General features: G+C 42.4%; 1 protein-coding gene across 11 annotated transcripts in view; it reads right to left on the bottom strand.

Annotated features, from left to right (window-relative positions):
• Positions 1-21,850, bottom strand: part of SBF1 (SET binding factor 1) — a 412,273-nt gene that overhangs the window by 113,235 nt on the left and 277,188 nt on the right. For 7 of the 11 annotated variants that reach the window (XM_085870627.1, XM_085870637.1, XM_085870630.1 and 4 more), the window contains 5 exons: positions 17,265-17,414; positions 17,113-17,181; positions 15,245-15,397; positions 4,769-5,034; positions 3,689-3,864 (listed from right to left, as the gene is read on the bottom strand). In XM_085870627.1, coding sequence (XP_085726753.1) covers positions 3,689-3,864; positions 4,769-5,034; positions 15,245-15,397; positions 17,113-17,181; positions 17,265-17,414 — 814 coding nt within the window. The remainder of the gene's footprint in view (positions 1-3,688; positions 3,865-4,768; positions 5,035-15,244; positions 15,398-17,112; positions 17,182-17,264; positions 17,415-21,850) is intronic. The other 4 variants (XM_085870631.1, XM_085870635.1, XM_085870629.1 and 1 more) reach the window with 3 other exon arrangements.

Raw genomic sequence — 21,850 nt, 5'->3', positions numbered from 1 at the left:
ATTGAAGCAGCAGCACGAATTGCAGCTTGATGCAATGGTTCCAACAGTAACAATTATTATTCTACAACAGTAGGAACCCTTTTGAAGGAAACGGAAGGGGCACACAAAATTATTCATATCATTATTTCTAAAAGCAATGGAAACTAGAATGGCACTCTAACATCGTGACACTGCCAGATATGCCTCTGCCTACATTATTACATCATTATAATATTTGTACCAAGTTTGATTTCAATCCCTGAACACACATTCAGAATATTAAATAATTATGGCTGCCAGACCATGCGTCCGATCAGGTCGAAAGTTCAAACATATCTTTCACATCACTACTAGATCATAATTGTGACATTTCATGTCGATTGATGAAGCAGTTCAAGAGAAATAATTTTTTTAAAGATTTTTATTCAATCCAATATGGCTGCCATACTATGTGACTTATGATTTGTGAACACCCTGGTATCTCCAAGGTTTGGATAACATGTGGGTGAAGTTTCCCCTCAATCTGTCTAGCCGTTCTCGAGAACAAGATTTTTAATGGTTTATTCATCAAAAAAATAATGGCTGCCAAACTATGTGACCTATGACATCATAGGTGGAGAACATTTTGTTCCTCATGGACAGGCAATCATTCCTGTAAAGTTTCGCCTCGATCTGGTCAGCTGTTTTGGAGAAGATGATTTTTGAAGGTTTTTATGTTAACAATATGGCTGTCGAACCACATGACCGATGACGTCATTAATTTTTCACCCCACATAAAATTTAGCCCAAGATGAACCTCAAAAATGTTCATACCGATTGGACAAAGCGTTTGGCATATGCAATTATGACATCATAACAAAGCCACATATGACATAATCAAAAAATTACTTGTTTCCCACAGGGAGTGCTTGCTATCTGCCAAGTTTCAATTTTTTTCATGGAGTGGTTTCGGAGACAGAAGTCCAAAGTTTTTCGGTTTTTCAAACATGGCTGCCACACCACGTGACATATGATGTCATAATTATCATCAAAATATTCTACATAACTCGTCAAACCTATGGTGAAAACTTTGTGTCAATCAGATAAGTGGTTGCAAAGAAAAGAGAAAACTAGTGTGGACGTATGGACAGACGGACAACCCAAAAACAATGCCACCGGTGACTTCATCAGCGGAGGCATAAAAAATATAAAAGTATATGTTCGGAGCACACAAACAACCACAGACACCATTACTGCAGCAGCACCACAAATCACATATTATAAACGATCCATTTTTGCCCGTTTCATTTCATTCTCCATCCTCATTGAGATTATGCCTGGTGTTGTCTTAATGCTTAGGGTGGCGGGCTTTGGATCCGAGGTTCCTGAGTTCAAATACCGCTCAACTGTTGAATTAATACCAGGTGGGGTTAACTCGACCTGTCATCCTTCCGAGGTCGGCAAAATGAGTGCCAGCATGCTGGTGTCCATGCGTCGGAGTGGTGACCCGTCCAGGATTGTGCCCAATAGCCAAGGAGACTGCTTAAGCAGCACCAACGTTCTGCACAGAGTATGGTCCCAATCTCCTCTTTCCTCTCATTGAGATTCACAGATAGACATGAAATACCGTATTTTCCGGTGCATAAACCGAGGCCGTGTATTAACCGCACCCATGTTTTTCACCCTCAAAATGAATGAATATATTGATCATTTTATTTTCTGATCGAGATCTAAATATGTTTGTACATTAACTTTGTACGGAACAAAGTGCCGGAGGTATCAACTTGCTTACTCCCATGTCTGCTTAATTTTGTCTAACAGTCTTATTCTCATTCTCAAGAAGTTGAAGATAGAGGAGAGGATATCAAGAAGCATTTAGTTTTCTTTATTAGTTTTTAATACTATAAAGGGGATTTTTTTAGTTCCTAGAAAAAGGAAGAAAAGGGATTCATACTGGTATTATGCATATTTAATGTGGATTTGTGGTGCTGAAAAGGGCCGTTTGGGTTTGATGAAGCTTTTCAGTTAAACCTGAGGAAATCCTCATCGATGCTTTCGTCGGACAATACATAACTACTTGTCTGAATCGGAATAGAGAAAGTCCCTGTCGCTGTCACCATCATTTGCAGCCTCCTCTTCCAAATTGATGTTGTCCTCTGTGCCGTCGATGGCGATGGACATGCAGCATTTCAGAAATGCTCGCTTGATGATGTCCCAAGGTATCTCCTCCCACACCTTGACGATCCAGCCGCAGATCATCGGAAGGTCGACCTTTCTCATCCTCCCGATGAACGCCGGCAGTCTCCCAGTTTCCATCATGCTCAGCCAATGGAGTGATGGGAGTCACGGTGAAAGTTCAACCAAGATGCATGTGGCCAATGCTCCTCCATATCGAGGTCGAAAATTCCGGCAGGAAACACGTCACAAAATGTTGATTTGCAACTGATGAAACTACAAGTCCGGGAAATAGGAAAGTTCATCTGTGGTGGTTCCACCGAAATGCAGCTAATGTTCCTCGATACCTGGGCCGAACACAAAGGCCTGCGAAGTAAGAAAGTTTGGCTGATCGCGTGGACACGAGTAATCCGAGGGAAGCAAGTTAGGAACCGCTGATGGAAACAAAGAGAACCAGGAAGAACAAAGATAACCAAAGGAAGCCAAAAGAACCGAGCAGCACTGGCACTTCTTAAAGCTTCACCATCACACGTGGCTCCTCACTCTCATGACATTGTTCTTCTTTCTTTTGAATCCATTTCTGCCCTCGTATAGAAAAGTACTCGGGGTTGATTGATTGTTCCTAGTTTTTAAACCATGCCCGGCTATCCAGCATTTCCTTGCATGGCGTCAGCATGTAAGGAACAAGCTCGGAGGATTAATTATGCCTGCATCGGATGTTCATGTCGAAAATTATGCCTGTAAAAAGATAGTCACCACTACAAGTCGCTCGTCTATCCACCATTTCTGCTGCGCACGAACAATGATGCCAGCAAGAAACTTGTCTTTGAGCAGTGCCTTCCTCTTGAACACGACATAAGAGGGAAGCTTGCCACGCAAGCATATTTGAGATGGGGGCTCCGTTATTGGACTCCAGCTATTGTGAGCAATAATTATTTTGATGTGAGACCAGGTGTTCTTCTTCTTCAATGATGTTTCATGGCGTTTTCAGAGTCGCAAGGCTCGATATACGCCACACACCTTAACTCTGGGTCTCTCCATGCGTCACTTTATTTAATATCCTCACACGGTTAATAAAACGCTGTATAAACTCTTTACCTGAACCAATTTTCAAAATTCAAACGGTGGAATGGAGCAGTTATGACTGCAACAAAAGCGTTCATTTGGAATAAAATTTAAATTCAGCATTGATCGTTTCTAAGACTGATTATTTTTCTCAACTCGTGTATTAACCGCACCCCAAACTTTTACCATTTTTGCCAATAAAAAGTGCGGTTTATACACCAGAAAATACGGTGTGTTTGTGAAGTAAACGTGCCATCTTTTGATTAAACTCGTCAGCGAAGAGACAGGAAGCACACGTGGATTGCAAGGCGATTATGAGCCGATGAAAAAAACAAAAAACGACAGTAGAGTACAGTATATATAGATTTGAAACCGAGGAAAGCATCAGGAGGCAGGAACGCACAGCAAGAAAACAACACGAAGGTCATTTTAAAATGAACACATATGACAAAAAAGCTCAACAGACAAAATTGCACACTTAATGACATACCTGGTATCATGTTGTCAAGTGCACGGATGTGGTCCGATGTGACCTTGCTCTCTGTGCAGACCTTGTCGACAAAACGTGTGATTAACCGCACCACAGAGTTTGCCACGTCAGAACCCTCAGAGTCCTCAAAGCCACTTTCTGTGTCGTAGCTTTCGGCCACACTATCAGCAATGCTGCTGGTGGAGGAAAAAAAAGAAAAAGAAAAAAGATACTTCAACAGAAAATGTTATGGCAGAAGGGAAGGGAACAGTTTTCTTTTTTAGAAAGACTTTTTCTATGAGGTAGTGCAAGTCGCAAAAAGGAGGATTACTGTATTCAACAGAAAAAAAGTATGTGTAAAGGGGTAGTGATGCAAGTGTCCTGACCTAAAGATCTAGTGCTGTTGCATCTCACTCTTTTAAGGAAATTTAAAGAAAACCCTTTTGATGCTTCTTCCTTCCGTGTTCATCCATTGACTTGTTGAACAAACCTCAAACGAGTAAACATGCTCTTCAATAAAGAGAGGCATGACATGTAAAAAGCAGAAAAGATGAAAAGGCCCCTCGGATTAACTCAAAAATAACAATGTTTGCTTCCTATTTTATCATCAGGCTACACAGGTGAAGGTTGCTGGCTAATGATTTGCTAATGCGCAGGTTTGCCCAGTTTAACGTAAAAAAAAAACAACCCAAAAGTGTTCAATCCACAGATTTGAATTGCCTATGTTGGTTTGCTTTCTTTTTCTTTTTCCACTAGTGTGACTGCACTTTATAACATAATTTTCCATGACAAACTATATTACAAGAGAGTGCTGCCTAAGATGTATTGTCGATGGACAAATGGTGGCACTGAATTTGTGGCAATCAGGTGACAAAAGGAGCTCGGCAAAATTTATCAGCAATTAACCAAATGCTTATTTTGGCAAAAATCTCAAGCAATATCAAAATTAGTTTCAACAACATGCCTGCAAGAGGCTCATTTTCATCAATTCCTGGAATTGCTTCGTACGCTCTGAAGCCTCCCATTCCGATCAATCTCTTTCAGTATTTTTTCCAAAAAATTAGTGAAATACATTCTGTGGCACACTCACACCTAACAAACCTGCTGTTGAGGAAGCTGTTGGATACGCTCTCACCATCCCCGAGACCTGGTCGAAACAGCAGCCGATTTTTGTTCGTGTCTAGGGGCACCAGAAGGTTCACCATACGGTTGGCATAGTGAATTGCCTGGCTGTAAACGATGCTCTCCTCACTTGCAATTAGTTCCTGTTGCTTAGCACTGTCCAATGTAGGCCAGAGCCGCAGCTGCTCAGCAGCTATCTCCATTGGAGTCTTCTGCTGTTTCTGCGTGTGTGTGTGCTGACCCTGCTGACAAACAAGTCTGGTCAGAGTAGGCAATATCCACAAAAACAACAGAGTGCTCTGTATGATATCAGAAAATACATTTTGGATTGTAATACATGAAAAGAAAAAAAAAAGTAAAAAAACAAAAAAACAATGCATTGGTTTCATCAGTGACCGAAAGCGCTCCTGAAACACAGACTGGAAACAGCTTCCTCATGGCAGCACTGCCACCTCGCTTTGAAGAGTTCACACCATGAAGGAGGTGGCAGTGTTGACCTCAATATTTACACATTGAAGCTACTGGCATTATATCTGCTTTGTTTAAAGGACATGGTGAAACAACTTTGAATCACCCTCACATATTTGACCTATTTAATTTGACTTCAATCAGGTTGCAGTCAACCATTTTGAGTTGGTTCTTCCATGAACCACAAGATTTGTATGTCATGAAACACATTTTTATTGACAGAGAAATGTAGCCATAAATGGTGTTTATTTTATTTTCACACATATTCGTCACAAATGATTAAAACCTTGTTTGCCCTTTTTAACCCACGCACGGGAAGTGAAAGATGAGGTTAAGCAATTGGTTCACTTTGTCATTCTGTCTCTCTACAAACATCAGTTTATGATCGAGGAACAACTTAATGTTGTATTTTGAACTTCAATCGGAAAACGAACCTGCAGCTTAACGGTACTTTGGCTCTGAAGTTGTCCCCGATTGCGCAAATGCAGAGAGGAATGAGATAATTTTTAAGCGGAGTAGCCATTTCAGTATTTGGTATGGCTATCTGTCCATCCGTAAAAAAAAAAAAAACTTTAAGCGGTGCAGACGCTTAATTGACACAAGGGGAACTCCAGCTGCCAAGCATCACGAGAAGGAAATGCTAAACTGCACCGCTTCCTTCAGATATGGGTGCGATATTTTTAAGCAGTGAAGCCGTTTCAATATTTCGTTATGTCCTTCCATTTGTCCGTCAAAAATGAACCACCACGTTTCTAATAGTTTTTTGTTATTTACATGTCTTGTGTTGTTTAGTTTTCCAAATGCATCACTTCCTTTGGACATGGGTCCAATTTGTTTTACTCTGTCTGGCAGTTAAAGAAAATTGAAAATCATTCCATACAGGAAACGTACTTTTTTTTTCAATGCAGGCATAAAGGGTACAAACAACAGGCATGAATAACTCATTTAATGTGTTAAACAAGGTGGTGTAAAAGGCGCTGCATAAACGGTGGTAACATTACAAAAAAGAAAAATTCTACAACCTTTAAAATCTATTTTATTTAAATTATATTGTATACTTCAACACGATAGAACACAAATTACCTTTTTGTCACTTTCAAAACCCTTCCGTTTTGCAGTACTTGTACAAAATATTATGGCATTTTACATCATCATGACCAATCAAATTTGCCGCTCTTACACCCCATTCATGTCTGTTTCTCAAGACTGTGGGGTAAGGTTTTCTATGAACTCGAGTTGTAATTTGATTGTATGTACTATGTCAGGTGGAAATTATGCCTCACAGCTCAAAATATTTTTAAAGCACATTACATGGATGCATGTGACATTCAGGAGGCTCAAAGGATTGTAATAACATGAAGAGTGCACCACACGCATGGTGCAGAGAGGGAATGAGGCATAATGGCTAAATATAAAAAGTACTATGACTAGTATGAATAGCAAGAAGCAAGCCAACAGTTTAAACGGTGTCAGTGACAAAAGTTGCAGTGCCAAGAGAAAGTCTGCACCCCTTTCAAAAATTTCACCTTTGTTGCCTGAAAGCCTGGAATGAAATTGCATTAAATCAGACTTTTCCTGTATTTACACATGGTAACCCACAACTTCCAGATCAAAAAAAAAATTCTACACATTTCAGAAAATTAATTAAAAATACAAAACGAGAAAGCATCTTGGTTGGATAAGTGTCCAACCCCCTGAGTTAATACTTGGTGGAAGCATCTTTGACAGCAATTACAGCTGTGAATCTGTTGGGATAGGTCTCTAACAACTTTGCACACCTTGATTGGGCAATATTTGCCCATTCTTCTGTACAAAACTGTTGAAGCTCAGTCAAGTTGCTAGGGGAGGGTTTTCGATTGGATTTAGGTCGAGGCTCTGACTGGGCCACTCAAGGACATTTATCTTTTTGTTCCTTAGCCTCTCCAGTGCACTTTGGCTGTGTGCTTCAGGTCATTGTTATGCTGAAAGGTGAACTTCCATCCCACTTTCAGCTTTTTTGCAGAAGGTAGCAGGTTTTTTCTGGGATTTTTCTGTATTTTGCTCCATAAATTTTCCCTTCTTCCTGACAAGTGCCCCAGTCCCTGCTGATGAGAAACATCCCCATAACACGATGCTGCCACCAACATGCTTCACAGTAGGGATGGTGTTCTTTGGTTGATGTGCTGTGTTGGGTTTGCGCTAATTGTAACATTCTGCATTTAGGCCAAAACATTCTTTCTTGCTTTCATCATCAGACCACAATCCTTTTTGGCACATGGCTTCAGAATCTGCGAAGTGTTTTTTTGCACACCTCAAACAGGACGCAAGGTGGGCTTTTTGAGTAATGGCTTCCTTCCTGCCACCCCACCGTACGGGCCAGACTTGTGGAGTGCTTGGGATATTGTCATCACATGCACACAGTGACCAGTCTTTGCCAGAAGGCATATAACTTTTCAAAGTTGCCATTGGCCTCTTGTTGGCCTCTCTGATCAATCTGCTCCTTTCTTGGTCATCCAGTTTGGAGGGTCTCCCCGATTGAGGCAGGGTCATGGTGGTATCATATGCCTTCCACTTCTTAACTATGCTGAAAGGGATATTCAAGGCCTTTGAAATATTATAATATCCATCCCCTGATCTGTGCCATTCCACAACTTTATTCCAGAGGTCTTTTGAAAGCTCCTTGGTGCTCATGGTTGAGTCTTTGTTATGAAATGCACTAACTAGCAGAAGAAACCTCCATGAACAACTGATTTTATTCTGAAATAATCAGAATCACTCCAATTTAACACCTGTAGGAGCATTTTAACTTGTGTGATTTTGAAGGTGATTGGTTACACCTGAGGAAATTTACAATTGCTATTATAAGGAGGGTGGACACTTATCTCACGAAAATATTCCAATTTTGAATTATAATTAATTTTCTGAAATTTGTGGAATTTGTTTTTCACTTGGAAGTTGTGGGTTATGATAGGTAAATAAAGGTGGAAAGTCTGATTTAACTCCAGGCTATAAAGCAAGAAAAGGTGAAAAATTTGAAAGGGGGTGTAGACTTTCTATAGGCACTGCAAGTGTCACGGGAGAACAGCCAAAACTGGAACTGCACTCGGTACAGCACATACCTCCACCAGGCTGAACAGTTTACATTTTGTATCCCATTGATAAGCCAGATCTGGATCCTGACCTGAACCAAAATCTAATCGGCTTGTTCTTATTATACCGAACCAACTCATCCACCTAGTTTTGTCATAACTCGTCCACAACGTTTTGAAACATCATGCCATTGCATTTATTGTTTTGGGCCCATCTCTTAATGTTGAAGAATCACTTCAAAAAAAATTCTCATATCCGGATTGAGATTGAGATCTTCACCAAAATCTAATTGATTAGTTCTTTTCACATATCCAACCTGTCCACCAAGTTTTTGTCCAAATATGTCTACAACTTTTTGAGATATCCTGTTATGTACCGTTTTTAGCCTCATCACTCAAGGGTGAAGAATCAATTAAAAAATTATTGTATCCGGATCCGCATCTTCACCAAAATCTAATCAATTCGTCATTGTCACACAATTAACCTGTCCACCAAATTTTGTCCAAATCCATCCACAACTTTTTGAGATGTTCTGCTCAAAGACAGAAAGACGGGCAAACACATAACCTCCATCCACCTTCGGTAGCAGAGGTGACTCAAGCCCTGGTCACTGTGGGTAATGCCTTCTGGATTTTCACAAGATTTTTCACTCAGCAAGAGTGAACAATCAACCTCATAAATTACCAGCTAAAAGCTACAGAGAAAGAAAAATTAAGTCACAGTATGATAAGATAAAGTGGAAGTGACCAGAAACCAAATTTGAGCAAATCAAGAGACATTATTAAGCACAGATGGCAGCTCAAAGTAGAGCGAGCTATAAAACTGCTGATTTAATGGAAAATAAGTGGTGTGTAAATCCACACCAAAAATGCAAACTGCAAACGGAAATGACAGAACTGTTGGTGATAAATGATGTTTTTGCTCACTCGTTGCACACTAATCCAGTGGAAAAAACAAAAAACAGAATAAAACTCAATTCTGGTCCAAAAAAATTAAGTTTACAAGAGAAAGGCAAATGACCTCAGACTCGTGGGAGTGCGATAAATTTATGACCATGTGGCAAAAGAAACCTCATCGTGTAGGTGTTCCCAATGACCATCAACAAGCTCATAACTCTATCCTGGCACTGGCCAGAAGCAGAACCACACGCACAAACCAAAGGAAGGTCGTCTTGTTTTCATTGGACAAATTGGTGGGATCTCACGTTCCAGCATGCATATTTATCACGACATTCCCAATCTATGTGGCAGGTGCTTTGGCCTCAGCAACAGCTAAGAGGACCAAGCTTAAGCATTGCGATGAGGAAATTATTCTCAATCCCTTTGAATGTTTATTTGCACAATGAAGCAGTATTTTTTTTTTTTTTTTCAAAATTTAAGCATTTCATTGGCAAAAATAAGATGCAAGATGGCTATTTTGCACCACATATAACTAATCCCATTCCCTCCAATATAAATATACAACATGGACATCATCACAAGCATTAATCTTTTTTTTAATTTAATATGAAAATCTAGGGGAATGGAGGACGTAAATGACAGAGGACAGTAAATTAATGGATCAACAAAGGATAAAAGGGTAACAAGGAGACAAAACATCACGTGACGAGATGAATGACAGAAAGAAAAAGGACGAGTGGGAAGTAGTTCAGAGAAAGTAGAAGAAAGCAGGAGTAGGTATGGGAAAAGCATGAGATTGTGATGGGCAGCACTCTTGAAATACTGGGGGGAGGGGTATGAGAAAATATAGACAATGAGTCAGTTATACAGTCGAGTGAATGGGGAAGAAGGAATTGAGGTGAGCAATCGGTTTAGAAATGAGGAAGGTACTCAAGTGTGGGATTCCCAAAGAAGGTGTGTAACTTTTGTTGACTGACGGAGGATGGAGGGAGAAGAAGGCTGCAAGAGTGAAGCGAGAGAAACAAGAGAGTCCACCAACATGCCTGCAGTGGATGAGAAGACCACCTTGTGACTCAGCCTCCTGCCAAGAGATGCTAATAACACAGAGAGCCTCAACTTGACAACCTCAGGGGAAGCAAGAGAGGAAGCAGCCACACCAGTCCAGGGAAAGGGGGTGGAGGGGAGGTGTGGGGAGTACCCATAATTCATGAAACTTCATATGAAGGCATTACAGATGGTAATGAGTTCTGAGTGGCTCATAATGGACTTAGAAATGCAGAGAAGACAACAAGACCGGATGGCATCAGCTCATGTGTCTGAAAAATCTTCTCTGCTCGTCTTGCACTTCCTCTCTCTGCTCATTTCACCCTGTCATTTACTCTACATCTTCCATCTGCTTGGAAATCAGCCAACATCACATTACATAAAAAGGTACAAAAAGGGATCCCCTTAACTACAGACCAATTAGCTTACTGCCAATAATCAGCAGGGTCGTGGAATCGATCATCTCAGTTTACATAAAATCATTCCTTTTCTCCATCAGCCTCATCTCAGATCATTAATTCAGATTCAGACCTGATCACTCCACCTTGGACATGTTGCTTCCACTCTCCAAACAATGGATGGAGGCCCTCAAAATGAGTCATGAGATCAAGGCTGTCCCTCTGGACACATCTTTCAATGCAATGAAATCCTGCCTTGCTCTCAAAATGGTGTCTATGGAATCCAAGGCCAACTCCATTCCTGGAAAGCTGACTTACTCCACTCTCACAGCCAGCCTGCGGCTCTCAACGGAACCCTTTCTTCTCCTCTCCCTGTCAGGGCTGGAGTGCCACAGGGCAGTGTCCTGGGCCCCATCCTATTCCTAATTTTCATCAATGACAATGATCTCACTGACTGGAAAATCCTCCATCTCTTTTCTGATGACTCCACTCTCTGCAGTGACATCCCTCACCCTTCTTGACAGACAGGCAGCAGCCTCTTCCCTCTCCCCAGACCTTGACAAAATCACAAAATGGTCAAACACTTGGAACATGTCTTTCAATCCTGAGAATTTCCACACACTCACTCACTCTCTCCGAAAGGAACATCCCACAAACCCTCTCATCTACTTTCTCAGCAACAATCTCAAATAAATTTAGCCACTCAAACTCATGGGTCTCACTCTCAGCCATGATCTCTAAAGCCACATCTCAGGGTTGGCCTCCAAAGCCAAATGGCGCCTGGACATCCTCCATCACACAAAGTCCTTCCTTGGCACACCTGGGCCCCTATCCACCTAAAAGTCTTTCATCTGCAGCTTTATGGAGGGCTGCTCTCCCCTCGGGACAGGCACCTCTGGCCTCACAATTTGTTCAGCTTGACACCATGGAAACTAAGGTTTTCAAGATCATTAGAATGTCTCACGATGAAGCTGGGTCTTTGGGCCTATCACTTCGCCATTGCTGACAGGTCCGTAGTCTTTCCATCTTCTTTTGCATCATTTCTGGTGTTGCACCCTCTGCCTTTTCCATGCTTTGTCCCCTCCCCTTCCACCCACCCCCCTCATTGTATTATACATATTTGTACCAAGTTTGATTTGAATACCTGAACCCAAATTCAAAAAATAAATAATTCTGGCTGGCAGACCATCAGTCCAATCAGGTGGAAATTATAAAAACATATTCCTCATGACGACTCGATCATAATTGTGACATTTCACATCGATTGATGAAGTGGTTCAAGAGAAATGATTTTTTAAAGATCTTTGTTCAATCCAATATGGCTGCCAGACCATGTGACCTATCAATTATTCGTGAACACTCTGGTATCCCCAAGGCTTGGGAAACATGTGGGTGGTTTCCCCTCGATCTGTCAAGCTGTTCTGCAGAAGAGGATTGTTCAACGTTTATTCTTTAAAAAAACTCATAGCTGCCAAACCATGTGACCTATACCATCATATGTGGAGAACCTTCTGTTCCTCACGGATAGGTAATCATGCGTGTGAAGTTTTGCCTTGATCTGTTCAGCCATTTCAGAGAAGATTTTTGAACGTTTTTGTGTCAAAAACAATATGGCTGCTGAACCACGTGACTGATGACATCATCCCTCCCCCCCCCCCATACAACTTATCCCTAGATGACGATCAAAAAATTTCATAGTGATCAGATAAAGTGTTTGATGTATACAAGTATGATGTCATAACGAAGCCACCTATAATATAAAAAGAAAAAAAAAAGAAAATCCCCCACATTTCCCATGGGGAGTATGTCACACGTGCCAAGTTTCAATTTCGGTTTGAGAAGATCACCAAGTGCAAACCAACCAAATCTGCCTGTCTGAACTTCCGTAAACGTCAGCTCCTTGAGAGGTCAAGAGCCCCATTAGGTGACAAACACTTTCAAAAGTACATGATCAAAGGAGCCAAGAGGAATGGAAGAGTACAAAAGGCTTGAGAGAAAGTTTGAAATGACCAAATCTAATAAAGAATGACTGGAAATATCTCATTCTTCTCTCCAAAGCTTCAGATGGCTGTCCAGAATCACCTCAGGTCACCCCCCACCCACAACCCATCTACAGCCATTATCTTCTCTATACCCTTCTGGCAACTCTTCTTGGAGAAACTGATGATTTTGGAACGATCTTTGAGAAAAAGATGCATGAAACAAACAGATATTTTGGACGAAGTTAGCTCTGTTGTTGCATCACTAGGCACTAGCATGTTTGTTTGAATCTCGCTTTTATCGCATCCTCAGAGCATGCGGAAAATTGGAAAGGTCAAGACAGCTTAAAATGTGTCCAACTACCACTAAACTATAGGTTTTTGGAAGTGCAAACAAGGCTATTTGTGTTCTACAACATTTACATATATATGATTGTATTGAAATAAAATAAAAGTTTTAAAGGCTGTAGAAATAAATAATTAAATAAACAAATATTTACCGCCGATGATGCATCATCCTCTTTTACACCACACTATCTAACACGTTAAATTCATTCTTCATGCCTTTTATGTCCTTTATGACATCCCCTAAAGCAGTAAGCTTCTTCTTTGGAGTGATTGTGCTCCCCACGTAGGGTAAAGATGCAAGTATTAATAATGCCTCCGGCACACTTGGTGCAGAGGCATAAAAGAAGACCGAGTAAGAACAGCTGTTTCAGAAAACACCTTGACTGCAATACTGTGGACTGCAGTTTGAAGGATGGCTCCCAGCCAACTGGCATGGTGGCAACTAAAGGCTCCACAGATTTGAAAGAGAGACCTGGTGTAGGAGGATAACACAGACTCTATATCGGAAGAAAGAGCCTCAGTGTATGAAGTTGTTGAAGCTGGAAAGATAGACAGTGTGGGGTGCGCGCGTGCATGTGTGTGTGCGTGCGTGCGAGAGGGTGGTGACAACTTGAAGATATATTGGAGTTGAGGTAGAAATTCAACCAGAAATATTTCCTGGGTTCAGTGCCAGGACCAAGGAGAAGTGAGAAAGGGAGTTATGAACATAAACAGCAACACACTGAGCTCGGCCTGTCAACGTGCAGTCAGGGAATTGTCAGGGAGAGGGAGAGAGAGATGAGTTAGGAACACTTTACATGAAGAATGTTTGTCAGAGGAGTAATGTCAAGGGTTGCAGAGGTGACCAGGATAAAGACTTCAGAAGAAGCAACCATGATAGAGGGTAGGGAGAGCTGCAGGGTGGGGATGTGAGAGAAAGCTGTGGGGGAGGGCTGTGAGGGAGTTGTGGGGTGAGTTGGGGGGGGGAGAAATGAAAAATTTGTGGGGGGTGGCAGGAGAGAGCTGCATGGGAGTGGGGGGGAGAGCTGCGTGGGAGTGGGGAGAGAGAGCTGCGCGGGAGTGAGGGGAGAGAGCTGCACAGGAGTGGGTGGAGAGAGAGAGAGCTGCACAGGAATGGGGGGAGAGAGAGCTGCACAGGAGTGGGTGGAGAGAGAGAGCTGCACAGGAATGGGGGGAGAGGGAGCTGCACAGGAATGTGGGGAGAGAGAGCTGCACAGGAATGGGGGGAGAGAGAGCTGCACAGGAATGGGGGGAGAGAGAGCTGCGTGGGAGTGGGGGAAGATTATATGTGGTGTCTCTTTTCTCTCGAGATTTGGGTATGAATGCTGAGAGAGTGTATCTGTGGATGACAACTGCAGAGTTATTTAAATCCTTGCACAGTAAAGTGTTATTCCCAAATTTGTGAAGTGACAACAGTCAAGAAATAAAAGTTATGTTTTATACGTCCATCTGTGTCATTCTCCAAACCACAAGGCGAAATGAAATGAAATGAAGGCATCTTATGTAAAAACCGAAAGCAATCATTTTCCACCAAAGTCCGATCAATGTTCTACATTTACATAAAGAAAAAAAATTCCTTAGTTCCAGCATATGTCAGTTATGTGGGAATCGGGGAAGAAGCGAGTGAAATTCTCAAGACCCGAAGTAACTTTAACATGAACATCACGAATCTTAACCTTCCAACTTCTCCTGCTTTCAATTCACAACACCATTTTCATCAATGACATGCATGTATTGACTCCTCTCTGTCTGAAGGAGTGGTCTTTATTTGCAAAGCTGTTTTCCAAACACTTCCCTCAAAATTCCAAACACTGATGAGACGGCTTTACAGGCGAAGCAATTCAAGACAGCTGATAAAATCCATACATGACAACTCAAATAAAAAGTCTAAATTTGTTCCGGAACAAAGACTGATATGCCAAAAAAAAAAAAAAACTTCAAAGAAGAAATCGTCACTTAAATTACTTCGGCAGAATGTGGAAACACATGTTGTAAAGTATCCATGTATTGTTTGAGCAAATGCTGAAGTACTTAGAATTTTCATTTCAGTTCAGAAGAAGCATATCCTTCTTTGAAACTTGGGTGTTGCAGAGAGAAAAAAAATTTCAACATGGAGAACTTCTGCAAATGATGACAATGTCTCAATGCAAGTGTTAAATCACACAAAAAAATCCAATATTCCTTTGTGTGAAATTACTATGCATTTATTTTGTTCCCTTCACGCATATCATTTCCAAAAATTGGACTCACCTGTTGCCGCCCATCAGCCATAGAGAGGTACAATGACTGAATGTGCTTTTGCACATCATCGTAGAAGGCTGCTTCCCAGAACTGTTGGTTTGTCCACACCGCATGCTCCTGAATGCATGTGTACGCAAACTGTGTCACTCCAGGACACAGCTTCTGAAAGGTGAACAGCAAGCAAAGTGGTAGGTTAAGACACGTGGTGTAACCACAATTCTTCTGTCATTCATGTCCAAACCCCATCTCACACCCCAAAACAAGTTTAAAAAAAACAAACAAACAAAAAAACCATGTACACACATGCACGAGATTATATAAACAACACCCAGGTGATGTCCCTGGTTGTTGTCCCAATGTTCTTCCCATTCCTCATTCCTTCTCCCCCCCCCACCTCTCATCCTCACCCCAGTAAAAACAAGGAGGTAAATCGATAATGTGAATCAACGTGGCATTGACAGACACAGGCATGATGGGCCAAAATATATTTTTAAAGTTCCTTATACCACATTTTGACCTTGCACAAATTTCTTCCTGTTTACACAAAAAAACACTCAATGAAGCTGTTCAATTGGTCTTGTACTTAAGCATCAGGACGAACTACTCATCTATCTCAATAGTCAGTGATTGCCCAACAGTATTCAGCAGTGCACACAAGTGGTGGCAGCTGTTGCAAAGAAGGTGGCCTGTTTGTTGCTAATCATTTTAAGCCAAATGCAAGCATTTCCACGAGGCATCTGTGTGGCTAATAATCGCAAGCCATCTGGCAGGTCAAATCCCTGAAAGCTCAAAAGGATCCGCCACAAGCAAATGTGTTGCAGGCCTTAAATGTCCAGCAGGGGGCAGATCATAACAAGCAGAGTGATTTCCAGAACATCATCCGTACTATTTTTAACTGTTTCCTTGCAGTTTTCTTTTGCTTGTAAATGGAGTCCAATTGATGAGATGGATATTGTACGTTCCACATGGCACGTCTGAGATACGATATGTCAAAGCATTATTTGCACTTCCCAAAATTAACTCCCTTCCTTCCAAATTGAGAAAGTAACCTCCTTTATCAACCCGTGCAAACGATGTTATTCCATTTCCTCCAAAGTACCTGGTTTGGTTTGCTCTATTCTGAGCCTAATTTCAGCAAGTGCTCAATATTGGGTAAAATCAAAGTGCCCAAAGACTGCCAAAACCCAAAGTTTTATTCTTTTTCACCATGACAAACAAAAGCCCTGCTGTCAGCTTGACAATCACATGGAATGGAAATAGAAGGAAGTTTAACAGTGTTGAGAATGAGAACAGTGGGGCAGGCACAAGCACATCACCAGCAAAATTAATAGTTAGGGAGGCTGAAGGGGTTTGTTGGGAGAGTGAGAATGAACAAAAATGACATCACATTGACTTTTTGAAGAGACACTCAGAGGCATCAAAAGCATGACACGTGAAGACAATCACCCATCTTCACCCAAGCTGCCCAACAAGTCCTGCCAATATCCATATACTCCACTAACCCCAGTGCTTCTAAATACCTCATTTCAGTTCAAATATAACAACCATTTCTGCTGCTAATACCTTTCTCATTAAACCATTCCATGCATTAACTACTCTGAATGAATAACCCCTGCCTTAATACCAATCCAAAATGTTCTTCTTCTTTCCTGGAAGACTACAATGTGGCCCCTGGTCTAGTCTCCATTCTGCTGAAAAACTCTTCTGCACTGATTGTCCATACCCATTATCATCTTAAACATAAATAAGGTTAAAAAAATTTTGGCCAGTAACATAAGAATGAGCAAGTTTAGAGAAAAATATTTTATAACCGCATGACCATTGACCAAGCAACCAGAGGTTCAAAATTATTCCCACTATAAATTAATTATCCTTACCCTGCAGAATGTAGTAGCCAGTGGAAGGAGTGCGCTCACTACACTGTGTTCATCAAGGGGTGTGCAGTCCTGCCAAAGAACAGCCTCTGGTTAAAGTGACCCTCACTTGAAGTTGTGTTGTAAATGAAACAGCTTCTGTGTGAGATCAATACCTGAAGAGCACAGTTCATCATACGCACGACGTAGTCAAATTGTTGATGGTCAAGAACAGCACGGTTCTGCTGTGCATAAGAGCCCAACTCCTGCACAAGGCACTGCCGGGCAGCTCGTCCTTTTAAGGCACGCAACACGGCAGGCAGTGTCTGAAAAAATGAGCAAGGTAAGGGTATGGAATTAATTTTAAACTAAGGCTTCATTAATCATCGATACAATTTAAATTTTAAAACTACAATGACACACAGTCTCTGATCGTATCAATTTTGTCACGATATATACATTCATCAAATACACCGTCAGTCAGTTTCCTGACAGGTGAACAATTCTAAATACAAAACCTATGGATTTGTACCACCTGAAAAGTCTCATTTCAACAGCATCATCAAATCAGACTGACAATCAATTAGACTTGCTTTCAGAGCTGTGACACAGAAAGTATTCATACAGAAAGCTTAATGGTTTAAACACTCATTCATTCCAAAGATGCTGAAGTTCAATCAACGTGTTTTTCAGTTTCTCATTCAGTTCCTTTTCTGTTTTCTTCAATTCCACAAGTTTCTTAGATTTTATTGTGAAGGTCACCTGCCTTGTACTTTACAGCCTTCAAACTAACCCGACTCGGTGGCATAACAATTACAGTGTCCGCTCTGAGTGAGGGAGGTCAGTGGATCGATCCCTGGCAAAGCAATTTTTTGTTACAACCCGGGACGTTAAAAATGGTACGTGCTGCTTCCTTGCTTGATGCTCAGCATTCAAAAGGACTACTGGGCCCAATGGAGCAAATTTTCATTGGTCTTCACAGCCTTGTTGCATACCCACCTGCTGTACTGATTGAGCATTAGCTTGCCTTGCACCAAGCCAAGAGGTGCTTGGGCCAGCATAGGGATTATATGGTCTTCATTATTTTTGCCAAATGATACCACTATTCTTATTATCCCGCCCCCCCCTCTCCACCCCCGGAGGGAGGGAGCGGGATATTGTAATCGTCCGGTTTGTTTGTCTGTTTGTTTGTCTGTCTGTTAGCAGCTTTACGGCAAAACGGCTTTAGCAAACACTGCCAAATTTAATCCACAGGTGGGCAATGAACCTTGGACGACCCCATTAACTTTTGGGTCCAATTGAATCAAAGGTCAAGGTCAAGGTCACGAAAAGATCAAAATCGTTTTTCGCTCATAACTTCGTCAAAAATGATCTGATTTACTTCAAACTAAGCTTATAGTGGACCTTGTTCTATTTGTCACTTATAATCCTACCCATTCCTATAGTAAAAAATGCATATTTGTGAAGATCGGTAGGGTCCGAAGTTTTGGGGGTCATGGTCTTCGGTCAAAATTACAAACTTTCCATTAAAACTAAAACATGGTTACGAAAATACAACTTTACGGGAAAACGGCTGGCTCAAACACTGTCAAATTGTATCCACAGGTGGACCACGACCACGAGAATTGTATCCACGACCCCATTAACTTTTGGGTCCAATTTGGTCAAAGGTCAAGGTCAGGTCACGAAAAGGTCAAAATCGTTTTTTGCTCATAACTTCGCCAAAAATGGTTTAATTGACTTCAAACTAAGACTAAAATATTTCATATTCTATTCCTTATAATCAACATTCAGGTTAAGGATGTATCAAATTTAAATTTGATCCCCAAAATTACTTTATGCCTTAAATGGGTGGGATTTGTTCTGCCTGGCACCACTTGTTATTGTTGTAAATACTGTTAGTATTAATGCATATAAGCTTTGTTGCAAAGTTATCATTAATTTTGTAATTAGAATGTCAGTACGTGGTGGAAGGACGTATTAAGCCGATTTATGTACATTATAGTATGGCGTGCGTTTAAAATATGGGAATTCCAACAGAATTATTTGCAGTTAATTAGCCAAATCAACTCAGGTGGTCATGACAATCATTTGAGTATCATATTCCACATCAAAATGCTCCAATAGAACTCCATAAAAAAATGCCTGTCAAACACACACACGCACACACAGAGTCAGGCAAATGAGGCAAAAAACACACCTCATCCATTTATAGTTGAGAACAGACAAACAACCATAGGTTGGCAACACTAGCGCAGACTTTAATGGGCCTAATAGCCTCCTCCTCTGTCTCGTGTTGGCATAACGGTTAAGGTGGCTAGCTTAAGATCTTAGGGTGCCGAGTTTGAAAACCTGTAGTGCCATTGAAATAACATAATAATTCCAGCAATCTGTGTGTGTGTCTGTCTGTCTGTATGTCTGTATGCGACCGCCGTTTCTCGACGACCACCGGTCCGATCTGATTGAAACTTGCCATGAATTATTGCTGGGGACCAGCGGATGTGCCTTTTCAAGGTTTGATATTGTTACGAATTTACCGCCCGCCCAGCGTGCGAACAGCCGCTTTAGCCAATGGCGGCCGTCTCGCCCACCGGACGGACAATTCAGTCGCGACTTTCCGGAACAACGCCGAAAACCAGTCACGGGTGTGCTCCAAGCACACACCACGGCCGAGTCAACACTCTACCCGCGCGCGACAGGGTTAATCGCCGAATTATCGATATACCTAAGTATTCGCGAGGGCAGACTACCGAGAGACCGTACCTCAACAAAGGCCTGCTTGGACACAAACCGCTTAAGCGGTTCGTTCCGTTCTGGGATAACCGAGCGGTGAATTATCGCCAGGCCTTGTTGGACCCAATTCTTTTATCGGCTATTAAAAAGCCCGCTATTATTCCGAGAGCAATACGGCGGTTCAATGGGGAAAGAGGACACAACGAACGGGTTAACATTCACACAAGGACATTTATTTATAAAACGACACGTACAGTAATGCAATGAAATTGGCGGGAAGGGACAAGAGACGAACAAGGTAAAGCACTACAACCGTCTATTATTATTTACAAGCACTTACACAGTTCTACTTGCGGAACATGGCGCCACAACATTCACACAGATAAACCAAGAAAAGACCCCCTCAGAGGCAAGGGGGTCAGACTGGACCCGTAGGCCTTTATTACGTGGGACTTGGCGGACCGAAGGAGTCCCACGAGATCGTTGCAAGTTACCTCCACCCTCGTGGTGCCTCACCGGGCCCTGGTTCGGCGACCCTCGGTGGCCCTGCCTGTACTCCGCTGGACTCCGCCCGTGCCTTCAACAGCGATCCGGCTGGCGACTCCTCTCCGGCTCGACCAGCGCCTCCGTCGACCAACGAGAGGCTGACAGACTCCACTGCACTCCCAGACCGCAACTCCCAGACTGTAGCTTGACTCCGCTCCCAGACCTCCACAACTCCACACTCCTGACTCCCCACTGACTGAACACCAACGCCGCGCTCCGTTCTCCGTTCTCCGTTCTCTCCACGCAACTCCCACTCCCACCAAGACCAGCGCGCCCCACGGCCTCTCAACTCGCCCTTTTATCTCGACGGCGCATCGCCCCTCCCTTCGCAGTGCGCGGGGGAGGAAAATTCCCGGAGAGGAGTCGGGTTTTTATACGTTTAGTAACCGTCACTTCTGTTTACCAGTTCCGAGGGGAAATTCCTAGAAATGTGTTATTGGAGCTTCTTCTTGTTCTCCATGGCGTAGATGTTATTCGCTGCGGAGAGGTTTGTGGTGTGGTTGTTTGTTGTGGCGGCGTGGCCGGTGGTTGGCATTGTGGTTGAGATGGTGGTTAGGTGAATGGCGGGCTGGAGAAGGTGGTGAGGCGATGTTGGTGGTTGTGGGTATAGTGGTGAGGATGGCGTGGTTTGTTGAGGTGCGGGTGTGGTTGTGGAAAGGCGGTTGGTCTGAAATGGTTGTTGAGAGCGATGTTGGTGGTGGTGGTGGTTGGTGTGAAGCGGTTGATCCAAAATAACGATAGCAAAAGAATAATGGCTAACTCAAAGATCAGAGCCCTGATAACACAAATAAATCCCTTTAAACATCGGTGGGGAAATCTATATAAACACACACTTAGCGATACAACTGATCTTGGGGATATCCTTTATTGTGTCCTGTGAATTTCCACAGCCGTAACAATATTAATCGGACGAGCGGTTCCCAAGTTACGGCCATTTATCTGTCAACCAATGACAAGACACGGTGCTATGATGTCACGATTGAAGTCACAATTCTTTGTCTTCTTCGTTTGGTATGACGTCACAATCGATGCTGGGGACCTGAGTATGTGCCTTTTCAAGGTTTGATATCGTTCTTCATCCGTTTCAGCTGTTTCCCAAGGTTTGAAAGCTGTTTTTTCCCAAGGTTTGAATTAATTGTTCAAATTATTAATTGATCCCAAGGTTTGAATTTTCCGAAGGGAAAGAGCTGTTTCCCAAGGGTTTGAAAGCTGTTTTTCCCAAGGTTTGAATTAATTGTTGTGCTTGGTAGACATTTGTGAATAAATTTACAGAGGGGCGAGAGAGGAGGGGGGAGAGAGAGGGGCGAGAGAGGGGGGAGAGTGAGGGGGGAGAGAGGGGGGAGAGAGGGGCAAGAGAGGAGGGGAGAGGGGGGAGGGATAGAGAGTGGTGAGAGAGAGGGGCGTCACAATTCAAGAGAGGGGAGAGAGGAGGGGCGAGAGAGGAGGACGGGAGAGGGGGTGAGAGTGGGGGGCAAGAGAGAGG

The sequence above is a fragment of the Eptatretus burgeri genome, chromosome 2, assembly GCF_056783735.1.
Source record: "Eptatretus burgeri isolate ZD-2024b chromosome 2, Ebu_testis_v1, whole genome shotgun sequence".
NCBI lineage: Eukaryota > Metazoa > Chordata > Myxini > Myxiniformes > Myxinidae > Eptatretus > Eptatretus burgeri.
Note: the sequence above shows the minus strand (reverse complement) of the source record. Positions and strands in the feature narration are given on the sequence as shown.